Below are 22,708 nucleotides of genomic sequence, written 5' to 3' on the forward strand. Positions count from 1 at the left end.
TTTGCACTTTAGAAGCAGTTAGGTTATTGTTTAATTAGAATCACAAATATTTACAATTAATTCATCTAAACTGAACCATTTTTACGGCTTTAATATTTATTTATTTATTGTTTTGTCTTCCTATTATCAATACTGATGGAAAATAATAATCCTGAATATACATAAAGAGCAGAAATGACTAAGGAGGTGAAAAGGTAAAGAGAGTAACTAGGACGCCGAAGTAACCAAAACATTAAATACTGTTCATGTAATTGAACTGGAAATGTAAAAAGTCTGAGTCAGCCTTTAATGTTTGCTGTTGTCAAGTTTAACCCTTGTTATACCAGTTTTCCTTTTGAACAAAGTAATAAATGTCCCTCAAGAATGTGTTTTCAGTTTGTTTGAATATGTTTGGATAACCAGCTCTAACCAGGGCGTCCTCGTTATTATAAGGGTGAAACAGACTGAAACACAGAGCCTTCAGTCAGCAGCAGCCTGTCTATCTCTCTGTCTGTCTGTCACTCACTGAGCTCAGCAAATGAGGACAGAGTGTTCAGTGGTATCACATGAGCCACTCTGGTTACCTGTCTGTCCTCAGTAGTAGGTGAGTGAGGAGGCTGGCTGTCTCTTATGTACAAAAGACTGGTATATTGCACAGGTAACACTGGCTGAACTGGAGTCATTTGTTATTCCTGCATCACTACTGTGTTCCCCTCAAATTAGGAGATCAATCATCTTCACATAAACAGCAGCACACACGGCTCCATTACACTAGATCATTATACTGTGGCTTATTTATTTCCTGTATTGGATGCACGAGGAGTTTCTGCTTGTACCCACCAGGATGGTCCTCTGCAGGTTGGAGTTGACACTGCTGAACATGAGTTTCCCCACAATGGTGGCGATGGTGGGGAACACCAGAGCGCCACAGAGAATCCGTGTGGCCGACACGTGGTCTGCCAGGGGGCTGGCCTCTGCTGGGATACGAGGAACTGGGCAGCCAATCCCTGCAGAGACACATAGAGAAGCAGCAGGGAGCCAGTTGAAACATACGTGAATGTATTTGTAACGGAGAGTAAATCTGATCTAACAGGCAGAGAGTCGTCAGTTCAACAGCTTGGTGTTGTGTGTTTACAACTAATGAAATGAGCGTAAACCAGTGACAGCAAGGGGTCCTGTGATAGATGAACAGCTGATAACGTCCACAAAGTTACTGTGTGTGATGTTTTAAAAAGAATAAGACACAACTATTCCTCACAAACACTCGTGTTGCTGAGTTACTAACACCTCACGTCCTGTGTTTGAAACTTGTTTTGAATCATCAGAGGTTGTGATCATCCTGACTCATTGTCTGGATCCATTTTGAGACTACCTCTGGTTCTGAAATGGATTCATATTATGATAAAATGCTCTTTGAAGCTGGGCAAACATATTTGTTTGTGCTTTTTAATTTCCATCTTATTAACTGACCATTTTCTCCAGCGGTAGAGGCTGTGCTCTGGCTACAGTCACACAATGCTGCTGAATACATTACAGTTTGTATCCGTATCAACTCACAACGAGAGCAACATTTGATTAAGTTCAAGGCTCTTTACAGCAGCATAAGATGGATGAATACATTTCTGAAAACTACACCAGTGTGTGTCCTGACCTGGGAAGATGCTGTTGAGGATCTGCAGTTTGTTAGAGTACTTTCTCCACAGACGCAGGACATAGTCCTCCCAGCGGATCATCTTGCCGAGGATCAGCATGACAGGGATGGTGGGCAGGCCAATGAGCAGGAACAGAGGGTCGGCCCGCTCCATAACGTCCAGGCCCTCCTTATGGCCCACCACCTGGAGAGCAGAGGGGACGGTCAGAATGGAAAAGTACTGCGTAGGAGTCAAACTGACTGACTCTTACTTTTAAATGAGAAAGAAAGAATGAAAAAAGAGCATTGAAAGAGCACAAAATGGCTCTTGAGGCATGCCTATTATTTGTAGTTTTGTAACATGGATAACATTGAAACAGAAACACATACATAACTTGCACAACTGCTTTTAGGTAAACTATGATTTAATGTGCCAGCACAAAGGTACAGTCAAAGTCAGGACCTTAACTCGACTGAACAGACCTATTATAAAACCAAAACCTCTCAGGAGGGATCAGCGGTCGCACCTGCATGACAGTGACAGCTCCGTAGGTGACAGCAGTCCAGTAGATGGAGCCCACCATGATGCCAGCTGCAGCGAATGGTCCGGCCTTAGAGATGAGCCGGTCAGCCAGGTCCAGCACGTAAACCACAGGACCTGATGGAGGCAAAGAGCTGAGAGTGAGACCAACTTGTGCACATACATACAAGTCGTAATTTGAAGTTCTTCTTACCACTGTTTGGTGTATAGTGCAAATGATACAGGATTTTTCAGGCCTAAATCGATATCAATATTGATATTATTTTGTACTTTATCAGAAATATTATGACAATATCTGATGAGACTCCTTTAAATTTAATCCCAGTGAATCAGTGCAAAAAGATTTATGGATTTTCACACATTAAGATTCTGTCACTGGCATACATTCAAACACACAGTGCCAATGAACAGTGTGTGAGTGTACAGCAGGGGTCATGAGACTCCTGCAGGTAAAAGAACCACAGTAGGTAGAAAAGCAAACTCAACACATAAACATCAAGTTCATCTACCAGAAGAGGCACCAGCCATCACCTCCTGTATGTGCTACTCTTTTGTACAAGTTAAGCTGGTGGGTAAAGTGACACCTTGTAACCACAAAGTTTACTCTTCTGCCTTCAGGCTGAGTTATCTGTATTAAAGTAACAGCAAAACAACTGAAGACACAAGGAAGCTCACACTAAACAAACATCATGTGTTCAGGCAGCCTTCCAGGGTAACAACAGAAAACATGACAACAATGCGGTCATGGGAAAGTTAAAGAAACTTTGAAGCAGCTCAGGTATGGTGCACACCTTGTACTGACTGACAGACAGGGAAGAGCTTCTCTGCCAGGTTCCACCGCGATTAAAAATAACTGGGCTGAAACTCAACAAACATGTAATACGGATTAATCTGAAGTCCAAACTTGACTTCAGAGCATCTAAGTCCCTGCCTGACATCAGGAGCGGGACCTTGGAAAAAAACTTGAGATAATTCTCTGCTGCATCTTCCTCTCTGGCATTCCAGGCTGACTCGAGGGAAATCATGCAATATTTACAGGAAGGCAACCTGATTTCCTCACTCAGACAGACCCATCCACATCCTATTAATAACTAGCCCAGGAGTCAGTGGGAGGAGAGTGGGGTGGGGATGCTGCCAGAGGGACCAAGCAAAGAACACAGCACTGGGTCTATGTGTTGCAGTGCAACTATCTGCAAGATAAGATCCACAGCACAGAGTTGACTGGATGTAAAGGCCCTGAAAACCTATTTAAAAAGATACTTTCTAATCAGTGTTCCACATAAATACAACATCTTCTGCCAAAGTAGGAACAGTTCAGGGTATTTCACATGAGAAATGTCTGTAATTAGTTACCTACTTATTTTCTGTTTATACACATGTCAAGCTTTCTATTCTCCCACAGCAAATGTGCAGTTTACAGTGATAATGGTGGCAGATTTACCACTCTATATTCTTAGTTATTCTGAAACAATGAACACTTGATTTTAGACAGGGATACAAAAGCAGATCATCCTACACCAGCTGATTTATCAGCTGAAATGTCATCTGTCACTGGCAGATGTCATCAGCTAAAGCTAGCTATGTAGTTTCAGGAGTTAGCTCTAGTGCTGTACTGTATATGTACTACAGTATTGTACAGACTCTTATGTTATTGTATTATAACCCTGTTTGGCTTCCACAGGGAAACAAGCAGTTGTTTGTATTTTCAAACAGTATGTTTGACTTTCAACGTTACCAGAGAAAAGGCTTTAAGGTTGAGGACTAAGTAATGTTTTTGGCAAACAAAAGGCTGTCTTGGATAACACGTTGAGCTGGGGTTGCTGAAATGTAAACTTCTTAAATCAAATAAAGAGCTGCTGCGTTAGCCTCGGACAGCATCCAGGACCAGGACCCACATACTGGGAAAATATCATACAGTAGATGTGCTGGTCATGAACAGTGCTTTCCATTTAGTAAGTAACCCATTAGGCCACAAATAATGAAGTTACTGACCTGGTACAAGTGATGTCACATTACTGAGATCTCTAATTTTGATACAATACCTTAAAAACATAGATATCTGATACCATTTTCGATACCGCGGGTAAAAAAATGACATTGAGGGCATAAAATGTACATTTTTTCTAAAAGATAAATATAACAAGGCTATAACAAGACTACTACGACTTTTCTTGTCTTGGTTAGTAAGAGAAAAGAGCAGACTGACGTAGTAAACACTGACAACAAGAGAGAACGAGAAAGCACAGCTGGTACCAGTGTATCGATACTGCGGGGGAACAAAACTAAAACTGTTTCAAATATTCAGAATCATTGTGTATCGATAATCAATATTTCTGACAACACTCACTTACTTTGGAAACAGCACCATGAACACAGCTTAAACATGTAAAGAATTACAAAGCTTGACAGGTTTTCTAATAAATCAGAAGTTCTTAAACTTTGATTGTTGCTTATTTACGAATATGAACATTCAAAGTTATAGGGAAAAAACTATTAAGATTTGAAGCCAGCTTTTCACAGGCTTTAATATAAGTTCTGACAAGCAAAAATAAATGTACACACTAGAATTCAAATACTGTGCTTAGGGCAGGGCAACATATTGCTTTTATATCAATATCATGATGTGAGACTAGATACTGTCTTAGATTTGATTTATTGTAATATCGTTGTCTTTTGCTGGTTTTAAAGGCGGCATTACACTAAAGTGATGTAATTTTCTGAACTTATCAGATTGTTCTAGCTGTTCTAATATTTGTCTTTACCCAATTAATGATCATATCCGTATTACTGATGATTATTTATCAAAACTCTCATTGTGTAAATATTTCCTGAAAGCACCACCAGTCAAATCTATAATACTGTTGTAATATTAAAATCTGATAGTATGTGTTTAGTTCAGCTGTTAAAACCATTTCCCTTTGTACATTTGGTGATGATTATAATAGAGATGTAACACCATTTCACATAAAAGTGTTACAAAGTTCATTTTGACAGGCTTTCTTAACATGCTCGTCTCTGGAGAAGGCTGACATTTGTAACCACAGCTTAAAAACACTGATCTTGACACATGTCTTGTCTAGTTGAGAAATAAAGCTGTGAAGTGGCATTAAAACAGTGCTGAGTCATTGGTCCTTGTGAAAGCAGCACTTGGTTCAAGAACACTTTCCCCTCTGGCCACGTCAGCAGCAGATTGATAAATATATTATCCTATTCATTTACGCTACGGGGCTGATGTACAGCAAGTAAAATACAGATCGACCTTGTCGCACAAAGAGCCTCCGTCACATAACGTTAAGGACGACTGTGCTGCAGTTGGTTACAGGCTGTTGGCAGGAGATTACTGGCAGAGCTGCCCGGCTATCTTCAAGTCATCATTTAAGACGTGGACAGGTTTAATGCAAACACCTGAGCAGATACATTCAGTCTGCAGTGGAAATCAAAGCAGTGGGACCAAACTGGAACTACAACATTTACATTAGCCTACGCGCCAAGTGTAAAAAGAGCAGCAGCTTTCCAAAATAGCTCTCTCTGTGGTTATTTTGGGGTTATGGGTTTTTACAGTTAGGACATAGACTACTTTAGACTACAGACTTTATTAAGCTGTTTGTACAGTCAGGCCACCGTGAGGCTGTTACCCATAAGTACTTGCCACAAGTTGTCTACAATTCAGCCACTGTTAGCTGTACACCTATTTCTGCAGCTGAGTACATTGACTCTATAAAAGCTTTGAGTCTGGAGTCCAGTGCAGCATTTTAAGCAGCCGATGCTAAAGGTCTCTCTTTAGACAGCAGGGCTCCTGGCCACTTGTTGAGGAAAGATCCCAAAGCAAGCAAGCAGCTATTTGGCACTTTTAAAGCTGCTTAACACGCAACGGAAATATCACACTTTTATTTCTAAAGTAGTTATAAACACAGAAGCTCTCTCTCGCTCACTGCCAGCCTCCTGATGCTTTCCAGAGCTCATTTTTACTGCACCTGTGTTTGCCGAACAGATTGATCTCGCATCGCTCGAGTGCATTAATATGGCATATTTTGATGACAGCGTTGGAATCTCTTCCGTTTTCTCCCTGCCTAAGCATTACGCCATCGTGGCCGGAGGGAACTGGGTCGCCCTTAATGGTTGCTGGCAGGATGGAGAGCTGAGCAATTCATTTCAGCCACTGGCAGCAGATTCCATAATTAAGATAATTAAAAGGGGGGGGGGGGGGGGGGGGTGAAGGAGAGAGGCGAAAAGTGCAACTGCAATTCCTCAGTAGTGGGCACGCATGCTGGCACACTGTTCCAGCTGGCTTGTTTACTATCTCTAAAGGAGAAGAACCAAGGACACGCCGTCCTTAGAGTTATAACGCTGGCCAAATTAGCATGATAGGCTGGCTTTGGCTCTGCAGCAGGTGCTGGTGGGAATGGGGCCAGAACAGCATAAAGCTACCCTACTCTTTGTGGGCTGCAGTGTTGCTAGCTTCTGTATCGCCTGTGCCACAAGTCAGTGAAAATAATCAAAACCTGGGTTAATAGAAAAGGTGATCTGTGGCTCCCAATCAACCCCCCATCTGATCCGGCAGCAGGCAGGGGTCCCAGCCTGAGAGCCAAGCATGAGTAATGCCTGTCAAGCCTCTAGAAATGAGCTGGCCTCAGCAGCAACCCTGAGAAAATGACTACTGTGGCAGCCTCCCAACAGCGCTCCCTGTCTCTACCTGTCCACGGCTTCCATCACCAAAATTGAAAGCTATCATCCCAGTGTTGTCACCAAGCTGTGAAATTGCTATTATTCTGAGGGCTAATTAAAGCTACTGCAAATACCACAGCTTGTGGATCCAAGCCACTAAAATTATATTCAAAAGGAAGAATATATATCTGAGCTTTAAAATTTTGAACTAAACACAATAGAGAAGGAACAACCCCCTCTCTATACGACAAGCAAATCATAAATATAAGGTAGCATTGTGTGTGTAAAACTATGATAAAGAATGAAAAACGGGAGAGGAACACTGCAGCAATGATGCAGCAAAACAGACAACGCTGTACTCCTCCTGCTAACTTTGAAGTGCACTAATGCCCACAGTATCCTGCAGCTAGAGACTGGAACTCCTCAGACAGTACAAATAAAATCTCAGCTTAGAGGAGGAGAGATTTACTCTTCTGCGTTTATTAGTAATAGTCATATTATTCATCAAGCATGAAACAAGATATAGTAAAGCCCTTTAAGTTTCCATCTGCCTGTGTAACTACTGAATGCAGAATATGATGTGCATAGCTGGAGGACATACATCAAAACTGCAAATAATTATAGCAAAGTAATGTTAATGTAACTAAATATTTAAATTCTATCAAACACAGTGTCACAATGTGGTAAACCCCGCCTATTTGATAATCCAAGTAGCAAACCCAAGTACTTTGCAAATTCAGTTTGACCCAAGGTTAACATCATGCAAATCAGCATGCAACTCCTGTGTGTGGTGCTCTGTTGGACAGGATCCAGTCTGAGGAACATCCTATACTTCATCATCGAGAAATGTCACCATCACACACCTGAGTTCTAATGAGGTGTGATGTGATGTTTAAGTCACAGGGAAACATTGGAGGACAGCCGTGATTTCATGGATTCATCAGCAGAGCGGCGGCGTTACTCCACTCATCTGGTCTCTGCTCCATCAGCCTTTGATGAGCTGCTCCGTCAGCTCCTCCCGTGACCCAATTTCACTCTCACTCCCCTCTCCCAGACACATCCAACATCTCTGCATGGCTCCCTCGCTGTCTGACACTTGCTAATGGGATTAGGAAAAAGACACTTTTCCCTGTGGATGAAGAGCCTCTCAGGTAAACTCAATGGGCTCCGTGTATATAACTAACCATTGCTCAGGTTCCAGCTGCTGGAGGAAAAATTAACCTTTTTAGAGTTAAGAACATAGTGGCTAAAAACCTCTTGATTTCAATGCTTCTGGTGTTAACAATCAAATAAAAATGGAGCAAATCCATCATCCAAAACATGGGAATGGATGGCAAACAAGGCTAGCTGTCCGTATCTGGGGCCATATTCACAATCTACATTCGTCCTACATTTATTCTAAGGGTAAAGTAACTGTAGGTAATGCACCTTGTCACATCAGTGTTTCGGAAAAATAATATAATGAACTTTAAAAAAAAATTTGCGAACAAGTTAATAGGAATCCAACCAGCTCTTCAACAAATCCAAACTGTTAAATGGGAGATAAACTGTGCACAATTCTGACACTGGATACAAGCAGTATGAAGCACTGATGCACTCAGCCATCTGTCAGAATTATTCATCAAAACAAAACTACGCTCTTCAGACCCCACTTTGTATGACAGTTAATTATGATCTGGTAAATATCAAGCTAAATGTGGAATTAGGGCATCAGCCTGGAAAGCACAACATAGTCTATCTACATATCAATCTTTTTATTCACCTGCATATTTATTTTGTTCCTTTCACTCCTGTGTTACCTGACAACCAATCACAGTAGTGATAAGTTCAAGTATTAAACATGTCAGCCACAGCACCAGGGTCCCTGTTGCCCCTTCTTATATGTAATGCTGCATTTCCACTGCTTGACTCTTTCAATTCACTTTTGGTATCAGGTCCTTCTCTCTATTTCGTTTTCCACCGTGGATGGTACCCCCTCAGTGTAGATGGGATTCTAAGATGGCTGCCATAGCGATGCTGTGTGAAACTGGCGTGACATCATCTTCAGGGCGACACTCGCTGAATCCTTTCATCGGCAACCAAACAGAGGAACATCTGCACTTCGTCAACTGTATGGCGTAGTTTAGTGTACAGTGTAATTCTGTGGGTTGACAGGTTTTTTTTAAAAAAAATCTGGGTTGAGAGAATTTAAGAAGTTGTGGTCACTATTGACAGGAGCTTGGCTATTTAAAAATGGCAGGTTTGTGCAGGATATCATGTGTTGCCCACATGACGATTCCACTGACGATTCTCTCTGACCAGTCAGTGGACTACAGTGTTTTAACTCCATCTTCTCCACCTCCTGGTATTGGCTCAGCTGGCATGGAACCTCAACTGAGGTGATACCAAAAACATATCAGGTACCATCAACAACTTTTGACAATAAGCAATCAAAATAAGGGTGAGTTATACTGAATGAAGCCATGCTGTACTATGCAGTGAAAAAGCGGCATTTGGAGGTCTCTCTCCACTTTAAGCCTTACTAAACAAATGTTTATTTACATAGGATAAGGGCTGTCAAATGATTTTTTTAAAACCATGATTAATCACTTAATGTCAATAGCTAATCGCAATTAATCACTTTTTTTTTCAAGTTTAAAATTTCATTTTTTTTGCATTTCAAAAACAGTTTTGAAGTCCATATTCACAAGGTGAAGCAATTCTTCTTCTTAGTGTTTTGATTGGGAATCAAATTCATGCAAAGAAATTTACTTTTGCTTTCTCTGATTCATATAGGGTCATGTATGTGTGAAACTACTGTCCACTGCAACAGTAAGGCATATGATTGGTCACAACATGCCAACCTAATGACGTCCCTTAGACAAAAATCTTCCACAATGTTGACTGGTCTGCAGTCAGTTGCCACCCAATTAGCAAGCGCTGTACTCAACTTCTTCGATTTAGCTTCATCCACAGGTCTGTGGCAACTCCCACATTCTAAAATAGTGCTTTGCCGGCTCTGGTGATATGGTTGCCTGCTGACATCAGTCTGATTATCTGTGCCTGTATGCTTAGCTCATAGGTGGTAGCTCAAACTTGAAGTACTTCTGTGATATTCTAATTCTGTTTGACAAAAGGTGTATATTACTTTTGACTTGTTAACTGAGCCATTTGGAGGGTTTTTTTTAAGTAAAATTAGCCATTCAAAAGTGCAGTGGTATCACTATTTTCGATCCCTGCAGCAGCAGGAAACCACTGCAGTGGCTTGACTAATCATATCAGACCTTAATCATATTGCGATTAATGCGTTAACCCTGACAGTCTTACATATCCTGATACGTATCCTGATTCTCCAAGGAACCGTCTGAACCTCAGCAAACACTTATCTCACTTGAAAACTCAAAACTGAGTTTTCTCTCCAACAGACAGCTAGTTAGATGTATAGCCTCCTTGCACACACCTTCACAGCCTGTCATCTAAACTGAAGGGAAACCAAAGAAAATTATAGACATGGCTAAATCAAAGGTAACACAAGCCTCTGGTTGCTTATACAAAGTCCTCAATAAATGAAAGGTGAAATGATGGTGGCAGAAGTCTGCTGTATCATCCTCTGAGGCCGCCATCACTCAACAGATCAGCCACAGTAAGGAGGAAGCTACCTTTCAAAATAAACCACTGGCCCATTCATCATGATGCTCTATTGCCGTCAGCCAAACCACTTGAGCATTTGAACGCATCACAAAGGAAAACAAACTTAGGAGTGGGCGTCAGGAGCTGATGAGCTTGAGGGTAAACATGTTACCTTCTGGGCCACAACTCCTTATTGGCTGCTATTAAAAAAAAAGAGCTGGCTAACAACAACAACATAATGATGTGGCACACTGTGAGAAAACACTGATGCAATGTGTCTAAATCATGACTTCAAAAGCTACTTTGTGAAACAGAGACTCATTTTGTGTCTCGTAGAGCCAGAGCATGTGAGTGAGACTCTAACATTAGATAGCACAAACATGTTTGTGTAAAAGGTCAGATGAGTTCTCTCTGACTGAACAAGCATAAATTTACATTAAATTTATCTTGAGATTGAACATTAACCTAGAGAGCACTTGCAACAAAATATATACATTTGTTAAGTCCACAGTAATCTGTTAGGATTAATAATCCACACTAACAGTAGGAGGAAAATGTACATGAATATCAGTGTATGCCTGACTGAGGGAGATTTGTTCTAATACAGCCTAAAGTACGGACTTCCTTTTACCATGTTGCCTGGCAACAAGTCAGGCATGGCTTCACTTTAATTTCACTGAATCAATACACATTTTGTGCTTCTCTCTTTGTTATACATTGATGAATCCGCAAGTAACAAAGTTGTTCTTTACCCAACACCACAAACGCTGAGTTGTTTATCAGCCTCCTACACTGAATACTGTAAATCTTATAACTGTGGTGTAAATTTTAAGTTAAGAGATTAAAAAAATCTCCAAATCTTATGTTATTAGTTTCGCAACGTCTCTGTCAGACATTGATTTGACACAGTTCTTTCACATTTTACAACCTTGTTGGAAACTTGTCAGCAGCCCCATATCATTTCAATACAATATTATTTTTTATAATTTAATATAAAGACATTTCTCAATTTGTGGCTCAATAAATGCAAGATTTCAATTAACTATCACTTCACACATTTAAATAATTAAATGTGTTACTGAAGCCTGATGGACTGCTCTATTGGATGTTATTTTATTTCTGCATGTAAAGGTTGATACAGCACTAATTAACAGTCCTATTGGGACTGCTGAGCCAATTAACACAACCTTAAATACGAAAAGGAAAGGGCCTGACGGACACATTCGAAAACACCCAGCAAGCAGCCAAGTGCCAATAATCAGTTCCCAGAGGGAGATAGACGTTATTTACTGAGGAGGAGGAAGTGTTTAAAAGGAGCTGAGCTGAACCTTCTGCTTATAGCACCAAAGTGACTGACAGCACAGCCTTGGTCACTATAAATATACATGAACCTGTTTACCAGCCGGGCCAGGCCTCCCGCAGACTAGCATTGTCTTGGGGCCAGCTACTGTCTCCAATTGCAGCTTCTCTCTCTTTGAGGTTGAACTGGCAGTGGCCCAGTGGTTGGTGGGTAACCCAGTGACAACTGGGCACTGTTAACCTTATATGTGTCCAGGCTCTGACATTTGGCTGTAACACTTCAACGATTAAACTACTCTTTATACTGTACTGAGAATAATTTTCTGCCACTGTGAAACACTACAACAAACAGCGTGGGAGGTATGAAGGGATGAGAGACAGAGAAACTGAAAAGTGAGGAGGTTCTGGATAAATAAGCATGGTGGTGTATGGTGTATGTTCACTAAATGAGTCATAGCTGGTGTTTGGGAACAATTGAAGCTCTCGTCACTCTGACGTGTCAAGATAATTGACACAGCCACTTCTCTAAACTGCTGCCGGTCAATCAGCCAGGAGCTGGGCTGTATAACAAGTGAGCAGCCTTCTGTTCCTCGTCAGGCTGAAAGGAAATATTTACCCAGATCACCACAGAACCTATGCTGGCTCTGGAGTAAATAAACATGCACTCAGGCAAGACAAACTGAATAGCTCTCAGCGCTTTGGGTACAGTTACAGGCAGCATCTACTTGAGGGCAGTGCATTAAAAAAAGGAGTACAGCAGTCTATTTACATGGAAATTTGCTCTATAATGCTGCTTTAATGTTGACAGCTGTTGGAGAATAAGAGCTGTCCTGACATTTTGACTGTACAAAAAGTCAAATTCAGAATTACGAGCTGGAAACTTTTTGGCAGTTACTCCATCTATCTTGGTGCTATATAGCAAACCAGCAGACAGGCAATCTTTTTCACCATGTTCATATTTTAAATGTCAATCACACACTTAAAAGGTGCAGTATGCAATTCTGGGGAAAGACAGCTGATTGTTGATTTTCATTCCCAAACTGTCAAATACTTGCGCTAGGGGGTGGTGGTTTGGTCCAACTACCAACCCAAGGTCTTCTGTATTTGACGACCTGGGAATAAGACTCAACAATCAACTGTCTTTCTCCAGAATTGTATACTGAATCTTTAAACAAGTACTCTACAGATTTAGCACTGCACTCCGATAACACTGTCAGAGTTACAATAGAGAATGTTAAATGAAAGAAATATCAACATCGCAGCAAAACCACAGATATCATCTTTTTTGTTCCATGGAACCTTCTTCCTTGTCAAAAACTGTTGCCCACATTGCTCACAATTCAACTTGACCACCAACAGCTCAGCCTGAGATCTGAGTGTGTTATGCTAGAAACAGTTAATGTAGCCTGAGGTTTCAGCAGAGTTGATTAGTAGGCTTCAGAGATCTGTTAACCTCACTTTTTTCTAATTCCACACCCCCAGATTTTTTTTTCATTTATAATCAGAGCTGCAATTTATCAGATTTCACAAAGTTCCCTATGGAGCCACAAAGGATTTTTATGATTTTTCTTCCCACACATGCTAGAACTCCCAAAGACCTGTAAAATACTTTGATTTGTCAAACTGGCTTAGCACCCAAATCCATTACAAATTCCTCTACATTTATTTCAGATTTTTTTTAAATATACCTTACACTAATTATGATATATGCCTCCTAACTAAATAAGCTAGAGCAAGGACAATTTTAATCTAACCATTTAGCACCACTGAAAGACAGAAAATCTGTCCCCATAACGTTCCTTGGTTATTCCGTTTTTTCAGAAGCACAGAAACCTTGCTCTGAAACTTGAACCCCTTAAACCATGTGTACTGATCAGATATGAAGCATCTTGGCTCTAAAACAAACACAAACCTAAGATAGTGACACTTCATGGTTGTCTTGTTATTTTTAAGCCTCTGACTAGTTAGCTAGTATTATCCTTTGTGTGATGCAACCCACCCAGTTTGGGAAAGACGATGAGGTATTCTGCATTGCACTGTGGGCAGGCCACACGTGCCGTGCTGTTGCCCCGCTGCTTCTCGTCCACCCAGCGCTGCAGGCAGGCCTGGTGAACCCACTTGGTGGAGCCGCGGCAACGACATGGACGCACCCACTCTGCCGTGCGGTCGTCCTCATCTGTGGCGAAGCACACCCAGCAGCTCCTAAAAACAAACACACCCACAGGTGGGATGAAGATAACGAAACATACACCCTGACATCCTGAAAAATAATAGATTTCTTAATGAGTCTTCACATTACATCACAGTTTTACACTTAATCCCCTCAAGTGTGAACAATCAAACAACTACGGAACAGTTGTGTTACAGCTGATGACAACTGATAATGTCATTTCAGAAGACACACAACCATTGGCTTGTGCGCTCCAAAATCAAATTGGTGTGATAAATACATTTGGCTCTAGTAAAAGAAAACTCAAGCAGAGCTCCTGCCCACTGGCACAACACACAGACAAAGGCAAACTAGGGGAGCCAGATAGAATAAAACAAACCGTCTGCAACACACAAGACCCCAGATTCAGTGTTTGAATTACAGAGGAGCCAAGGGAGGTTTAGTTCTCCAAGACACAACATAATGTCTAGTGTGGTTGATAAGTAACCATTAGCATTTTAAATTCTGTCTTGAATTAAATACGTCTTATCTTCTAGTCTTTATCTTCTGTCAAAAATGTGTGTAACCTGATAAACTGGGACATGTGCAGGGCGTTTATTATAGATCATGGCTCATGGGTTGCTCTCACGAGTTGTTTTGTGCACATATACGTAATTACTGTGTGTGGATTTGGTGTTAGACCAGCTACTCTCAATGACCAGCTAATGGAGCGCACCTCCTGCTAGCACATTCAGTTCAGCAGCCTCTCTCTCTCTCTCATCATTTCAGCCCCTGCATGAAAGCTGAACCTTTCTGTCCATCCACATGCAGTGAAGACTCCCCTGCCTTTCTCGATCACACACCTTTGAGAAGCAGGCTTCTCTTGTTATATCAGCAACAAAAACAAGGCTCTGGACTAGAATGGATACTGTAATCAGGCGTAGGTGGGCTTTTAATTTCTCCTTTTAATATTTGGTACTACAGGTGGCAACAGCTTAATAAAGTGAGTGTCCCTCCTCCTGAAGCTGTCCATGGCTCTGACATGTTTTTTATGACAGGTCGTCTGATCTGACCATGGAAAAATACTGTATTTCAACTATACAGGCCTGTCATCTCTTTGCTGCTGTTCTTGTTTGTATATTGGCTTTTTCTAACATTGAGGCGCATGTGTGTGAACATGTTTGTGTGGTGGGCTGGAGGAGAGAGTGAAAGAGAGCAAGCAAGACTAATGTAATCTTTCATGTCCCCTTTGAAAAGTGGGCAGTCAGCAACACAAAGTCACTTAGATCAGACTTATTTGGAGTTCTTACTGAGAAAACTGTTGGCAAGGCCATTTTTCACCATTTAGGGAACAATGATGGAGGTAGTGATCAAACTCTCTCAAATAAATCTAGACTACATGATCTGGATGGAGCACACACACACACACACACACACACACACACACACACACACATACATACACACACACACACACACACACACACACCATCACTCTGGGCCAGTGACTCTGCATGAAATCAACCAAGATCAATACATAAACCCTATAGGCAAACAAGCTGTTGTGCTGACAGCTTGTCAAGCATATCTGACAGCATGGCAGAAACTGCTCAGTGCTCACACACTCACTCAAATAAAAGGGCCTTTCATCCTGCTACCTGGATACAAGGCAAAGAATTTCCAGGGGATTATACTTTGGATCACAATGGCGGATACCTTTTCTAATTAAAATCAATATCTTTTTGGACCAATATATCCAAAATAAGGCCAACATTTACCTTGCTTTTGCACCGCTGCTGTTACTTTTCACTGAATATTAAGATTGTAACGGTACCAAAAGATAATCGGTGCCCTTGGGGCGAAGCCTGACTACACTGTAGCTATGGAGGAGCTCAAACTTTTAAAACCCCAGCCTATTTGCTAGCTATATGTGGCTCTTGTAGAACATATTAGTGATGATATCACAAAAGCTCATGTGACGGTACATTGGTAAAGTCAGTTTTTTTGGCGCATGCCACTGCCAGGGTTAAAAGATGTGGCAATTCAACTCCAACAGACCATGTCAGAAAATGGATCAGCATCAGGAGCTCGAGAGTCCTGTGAAGCGGAGTCTGGGCTCTTCAGAAGTGCATTTACAAGTTTTGTACAACAATTCACTGAGAGAACAACGCAGGCATGCCTTAATCCACGATTTAAATCTTTGTCAAAATGTGCCATATTCAGCGAGTAAGTTGATAGCTCTGAGGTTGTTGTTGTTTCCTGTAGCGAAGGGGACTTTGAAAACACTAACACACAGATCACACAAGTCTTACAGCCAAAGTCTATATCCGGTGAGTAAGCTTAGCCAGCACTGAACCATGCCCCCTGTATCGTGATGGTTTGGCACAAACACACTAACCATTACAGCCCTACTGAATACTGCCTCCTGTTTTGCCTCTACGTAGTTTGAGCTACATTCTTCTGACGCTGCCTTTAGGATTAGTCACATTGCTACTCAAACCTAAATTCACCAGGGCATCCCTGTGCAAGTGCACACAATATTCTGATAAACCACAGCTAGGATATGCAGTGAAAGCACAAAGGGGCTTGGCTTTAGACAATGTGAGGACACACAGTCTCCCTTGTGTGTGACATCCAGACAAATGCCTTGTTCTGGCCTCAAGCCAAACCATATTTTAACACTCCCCCTCCTGCCCACAAGCATCCCAACACATCCTCCTTCCTCTTCTCCCACACACAGCGAAGGTCTTTCTGAGTAAACTGTTCTTCCACTTAAAAAGGAGTATGAGTTATGCCTCCTCACTTACAGAAAAGGAGCCATTAGTATGTTTGGCCTGTCTGCTGTGCTATCTTCCAATTAATTGGACTCCTTTTGTGAACAATACACCCCCACCCTCCTCTCCTCCATGACTGTCAAACATCTGGGGAGGTAATTTGATATCCAAGTTCCCTGACCTTACCAAAGCGCATCTCCAACTGTGACATTATATTGCTTTTCCATAATTAATCAGCGGCATGCAATTGGCTGGAAGGTTCACTACCCCTGTGTCTCAATGCATGACACTAAGTTCAAGAATCTAGACCAGTGACACTTAGCTGCTACGTACTAATGAAAACAGTCATAGGTTAGAAAGATTTAAGAAAATCAGCAACACGAGGTCATGACTACTTCAGCCAAGCTCCTAAACTATGAGTGGAGGGTTCCACTGGTTCTAATACAAAGTAGAAACACTGTGCTAACTACTGAAAAAACAACAACAAAATAAAACAACAATTAAAATCCAAAATGTCAAGATTTTTCTTAAAGCCATATACACAATCAACTAGGCCTGGAATGAGCTTGTTGCTAGGAGATCCACTGGTTGAGGGGCTGACTACTGCCTTCGACCCATTTACAGCCTGACGATCCGCGTGACATTTATGTTCTCATTTTCATAATTACACTGAACCTTGAACAGTTGGCATTTCACTGGATGAATGAAACAATGATTACTCTACACACACCTCCCATAAGCCCCTGGCATAAATTCAATGAGGAGACAAACTGTAACAGAAAGGTTTGGGTTTTTCTTTCAGGCTGTGATTATGTACATTTTGGGTATCATTCACATTATGATATCTATAATATTAAATCTGGAAAAAAGCCCGGCAATAAAATATTTGGAACATCAGGGAACATCATGTATATAACATCACATCCACCAATACACATTGCAGATAATCCTGTCACAGTTTCTACTGCATTAACACAAATTTAAACTCAGGCACACGTCTATCCATTCCATGACAATAATACAAGGTTGATGTAAAACTTGGCCCCGTGCAGGTTGAAAAGTACCAGACAAGGCAGTATCTCTTCTCTGACAGGGTTTAGACAACAAGCTGCCTGTGTCCGACCTGATAAGACGTATCTCAAGTTTACTGTTCTATTTCCTGTCTTCACCAACAGGTATGCTTGGAATGGAGGAAACCTGCAGACTTTTCATTCTCACTAGGAAGTGGAAAATGTGTCTTACCACATCAGGAACAAACAGAAATGGAATAAACCTGTTTCACTCACATTTTGATTTGTCTTGAAATCTGTAGGGACTGTAGGAAAAGACATGGACATGTCTATATGTCTCCGACATCACCCATAAGTTTCTGAGAGGATGGTTTAAATCCATATATTAAAGGTGTAGTGTGTCGGATATTTTGGCATCTAGCAGTGACGTTGCAGATTGCAACCAACTGAAACTTCTCCCTGTGTGTCAAGCATGTAGGAGAACGGCAGAGGCTGATGTGAAAATGGAAAAAGATCTATCTAGAGCCAGTGTTTGGTTGTCCGTTTGGGCTACTGTACAAAAAACATGGTGGACTCTTTGGAAGAGGACCTGCTCCGTATCTAAATATAAATGGCTCATTCTAAGGTTATGAAAACATGATTCTTAGTTTCAGGTTATTATACACTGATGAAAACGTAGTTGTGAATATTATATTCCACTTCTGCCAATATGTCCCCCTAAATCCTACATAATAAACCTTTAAGCTTTACCGCTCTATGCCTTGTTGGAGGTAAATCTGAGTTGTTGTAGACATCTTTGCTGGGTGAGATATCATTGTGCCAATAAGGCAAACATGTCCCAAAATTCCCTCTGAATAAACAAAAAGCTTAGTGGACTTTCTAGTCACTTTAAAGCAAACTTTTCTTGGTGGACACCTCTAGCAGCACTTACTCAGTATTTATTCAGTGTTTAACTCAGTGAATCCCCATAGCACACCATATATGCTTTAACCCTCCTGCTCCCACAGTTGAATAATGTATGTCAAATCTGTGGCCTTCCGTCATCATCGTACTAAGGTCTAGGCGTGTTCTGTTGCTGGGGCCACAGGGGAGTAGAGGGTCTCTTCTGTGAAAGGCTGTGGACGGCCAACTTGGATAGTTTGCTCAGGTTGCTGCCTGCCTGCAATGGATGATTTTCCAGTACTCCCCTGGTGCTGAATAAAACATGACGATGCAGGAGAGGAACTTTAGGGTCGAGGCGCTCAGGTGACACGGCCAGCTGAAGGGCCAGAAGGGACACGTGGAGAATCTGAGTCTGATAGAAATTTTAACCCTCCATTTACACTTCTGTCTACTTTCTTTGAAAAACTTACCATATAACTGCCCACCTCGTCAAAGCTTCTGACAGGTATATGAGCCTACACCATACTCCAAGCTGTTTGACTGCATGTAATGCAATGCATGTAATCGCATTCTTTTGTATTGCAAAGCTGGAAAAGGCTGATAAGAAAAATATGTGGCCATTTCCTACACAGGGGGTTAATAGCTCTAAAACAACAAAACAAAAAGAGCAGAGAGATTTAAACTGAGGCACGCATAAAACATGATGATGAGAAGTTGAGTCGAACAGTGGACAGATGTCTTCACAGGAGCACGACAGTGGAGAACAAAACCCAGCGCTCTCTTAGATTCACTGGCTCTTATTCCTGTAACCCAGCCCCGCAGCATGACAGGACCTAATACAACAGCACCGAAATGCTATCCTCTATGCGAAACCTTAATCTCCAGCTCTGAGTCGCCTCAGCTCTGTTTAACAGAACACTCTGGCAGATAAGTCTGTGCTGCACATGTACAAAATGGTCTCCTACATACAGAGAATTGTGGTGCATTTTGACATCAATACTGCCTATGAATATAGAAACGACAGTAACACAATTCTGGAGAGCTTGTGTTAAAGTTGGTCTAACTCAGACTTAATTAATGACTTATAAGGCATACTTGTTTACTGGTGAATATGCAATGAGTTCACAATGCATATTTACAACATATTTGCATGACAAACATGAATTCAAAACCAACAGACATATCATGTTGAAAGATGCTACCAGACCTGACACATCTCTCTGTTACTGCTTAAAAGGGTCTGAAGGGTTTCCATGGAAATGTCCTTCAAGAACATGAGCTCTGATGATGGCAACTAGCCTGAGCTATGCTGAAGCAAGGTGACCTGCAGTCTCAACCACTTATTTACATGTTAAACAGGCAAACTCAAGTGGGGCTTTGTCGTTTCCACAATGAGCTTTAATCCACCTAATGCTAACCGACTGCTTTGAAACTTCAAGGGCAGGCAAACAGCAGTGTTTATTATCCTTTATATTTCACCAGTTATTTTGATAAACCGTCAAGCTGCCAGGATCAAAAGAATGTGCTGCAATGAAGGACTGTAGATCCTTCCAGTCAAGCTAGGCCAACATCACCTCAGATGAGGATGTAATTTTGACAATCTTAATAAAGTGTAGAACTGTATTATTGAGTCACAGAAAGGGGGGGGGGGGGCTGAAAGAATACAGGATGCCAGTGTGATTGACACTGTGTGTACAAAGATGAGTGTTGACAACATAGCTACTTTCTCATCGTCTCACAAGTCAGGCTCCCGTTCTTTAAGAAGCGCATAAGCCACCCCACAAAGGCCCCTTTCACTCAGCAGTGGTCACGTGACTGTGGGAAAACTGGAGGTTCCCCAGCACAAAGGCAGGGCACAGGAGCACCGGATTCTGTCCCACAAAGACCTTAAAGGAAGGTTCAAGTCTGAGAGGGGCTTCTCCATGTCTGACTGCTTCTACTCAATCACAAACTAGTCTTGTCCATGTCAGTTTAACAACAGCCCAGGCCGTTTGCCACCCTGGAACATTATAGTATCCAGCTACCCAGAGCCTAAGATTAGTAGCTTTCATGTGTCAGCTTCTGGTTAAATGAGTCTTTGGCATTTGGTAAATTGGTGAATGTCAGCTGCCATATGGACTCTAAAGCAGGGGTCTTCAGTGTCCAAACAACCCTTAGCTGAGAGTAAAACCAAGCAGGGACCCTCTGCTACATTGCTACATACACTGTTGCATATTAAATTGGGTGGATGGAGGTTGTCAGGCAGAGGGCCACTTCAGCCCTAGGCTGCAGGTCTGACTTGTATATGTGTTTCAGGCAGATGAGGTAGGAAACTCCACTTTCACAAGGATAATTTGTTACAAATAGCAAAATATGCTGGATTCATGTTAATGTGTATTTTTTTAGACGCAGGAACTTCGGGGTAATTTTATGTGGCCGGGGCCGTTGGTGCCTGTCTCCACCGCAGGAACCACCCCCGAAGGACAGAGTTCCGGAACTTTTACGGGGGCTAAACAAGTCCCTGCCTCGGAGTAGGTACTCAGAATGGCCCCGAAAGACTCCTGGCTGGGGGTTGGGGATTACTTGGTGCTGATTGGATATACTCAAGGAGGGATGTGACGACAACAGAAAGCACCAAAATAGCCGGCATTTTTAAAACTCAGCAGACGAGGGTTAGCTCGTTCATATAGCTTCTGCCGCCATGTAAAAAAAACCTCACTAAATGGCCCATGAAAAAAAATATTTTTTCCAGCGGATATCTTAGTTACAACATGATTGAGCTAGCAAAGCAGTTTTGTGTTGATATGTGTGGTATTTATTCAGTTTTGGGAAATCACAATGTCTAGAAAGCATCAGCTGACAGGGACAGCTAACAGCAGCAAAGCTAACATCAGGATGTGATCTGTTAAAAGCCTCCCGTTGTCGGATACGACATGAAACTAATCCAGATAGCTCAATCATGTTGTAACTAAGACATCCGCTTGAAAAAAATTTTTTTCACGGGCCATTTAGTGAGTTATTACAGACAACACTATCGGCCAACGGCGTCCCTACGTCGCCCCAGTCAAAATTGTCGTGCAACGATTACGTCACATCCAGAGCTCGTAACTTTACAGGAACCTTCCTCCGATTCCGCTCTCAGTGGAGACACGGCGGTTGAGAGGGCCGAGTGAGACGACGTTCCTGTAGTAGTTCCTGCCCCCCAAATAGGACCAGGGACTTCTTCAGTGGAATCGGACCTAAAATTTGGCATCTCCTCTTCAGTAAATCTGAGGGCCCCCAACTGGTTGCAGACCTCATGTTGCAGACCCAGGCTCTAAAGAGATGTGTTATACAGTCTTGGGTATTTCCACGAGGTGGATATAATTTCAGAGTGACCTTATAATATTGTGCAATTGAAAACAGAGTAAACTCCAGCATCTAAGCACAAGCTTAACACACAAGCTCAACAACTTGTTGACATTTCAGTCTTGCAGTCACAGCATGTATGTTATATTATTACACATATTAATTAGTGGCATTTAAAACGTGACAGAATAACAAAAACTGACGAGTGCACATGATTCAGGGAGGTTTGTTTATGTTGTTTAACAGTCAGTTACAAGTAAAAAAAAGTTTGTTTACTGGGTCGACTAACACAGGAGCCTCCCACCTCCTCTACAGCCACCAGCAAATTCCGGCTACTTGTGTACTTCCACAACCCAGAGTGCTAGGCACTGTGACCTTTGTGTTATGTTAACATGTGAACAGGAGTCCAGTTTGTTTACGCTTTGATTGGCCCACGAGTGGCTGGCTTCCAAAGTTAAGAACACTATGACCAGTGGTGGATTAGTGGTGGAGTCCATTAATCCAGAACTTGTTTTAAATGGAAGTCTCTAGAGTCACATGGCTCACATTTCAAGTTCACATGTAATGTTTATCTTAAATATTTTGAGAACTTTATTGTGCCGTCTGTAAATGGAAAAAAAAGGTTTTATGATACAACCAGGAGTTTGAGGCCAACAATGTAAACGGGATGGCCTTCAGTTAAAAGCTTGTGGTTTAAATAACTCAAGCCTGCTAGCTAAACCACCTAATTTCAGACATGTCATTTGGCATGACCTTGATTTGCACTGCGATCTTACAAAATGTAAGCTTACCTCTTTGCTAGATTAAATCAAGATGAGGGAAAATAAATCACTCTGCACCAAA

General features: G+C 41.7%; 1 protein-coding gene across 1 annotated transcript in view; it reads right to left on the reverse strand.

The window, feature by feature from the left end:
- Nucleotides 1–22,708, reverse strand: part of marchf5 (membrane-associated ring finger (C3HC4) 5) — a 32,825-nt gene that overhangs the window by 5,368 nt on the left and 4,749 nt on the right. The window contains exons 2-5 of the mRNA XM_049601383.1: nt 13,723–13,925; nt 2,137–2,267; nt 1,631–1,814; nt 820–986 (exon numbers count right to left, since the gene is read on the reverse strand). Coding sequence (XP_049457340.1) covers nt 820–986; nt 1,631–1,814; nt 2,137–2,267; nt 13,723–13,925 — 685 coding nt within the window. The remainder of the gene's footprint in view (nt 1–819; nt 987–1,630; nt 1,815–2,136; nt 2,268–13,722; nt 13,926–22,708) is intronic.

Source organism: Epinephelus fuscoguttatus, linkage group LG16 (assembly GCF_011397635.1).
Source record: "Epinephelus fuscoguttatus linkage group LG16, E.fuscoguttatus.final_Chr_v1".
NCBI lineage: Eukaryota > Metazoa > Chordata > Actinopteri > Perciformes > Serranidae > Epinephelus > Epinephelus fuscoguttatus.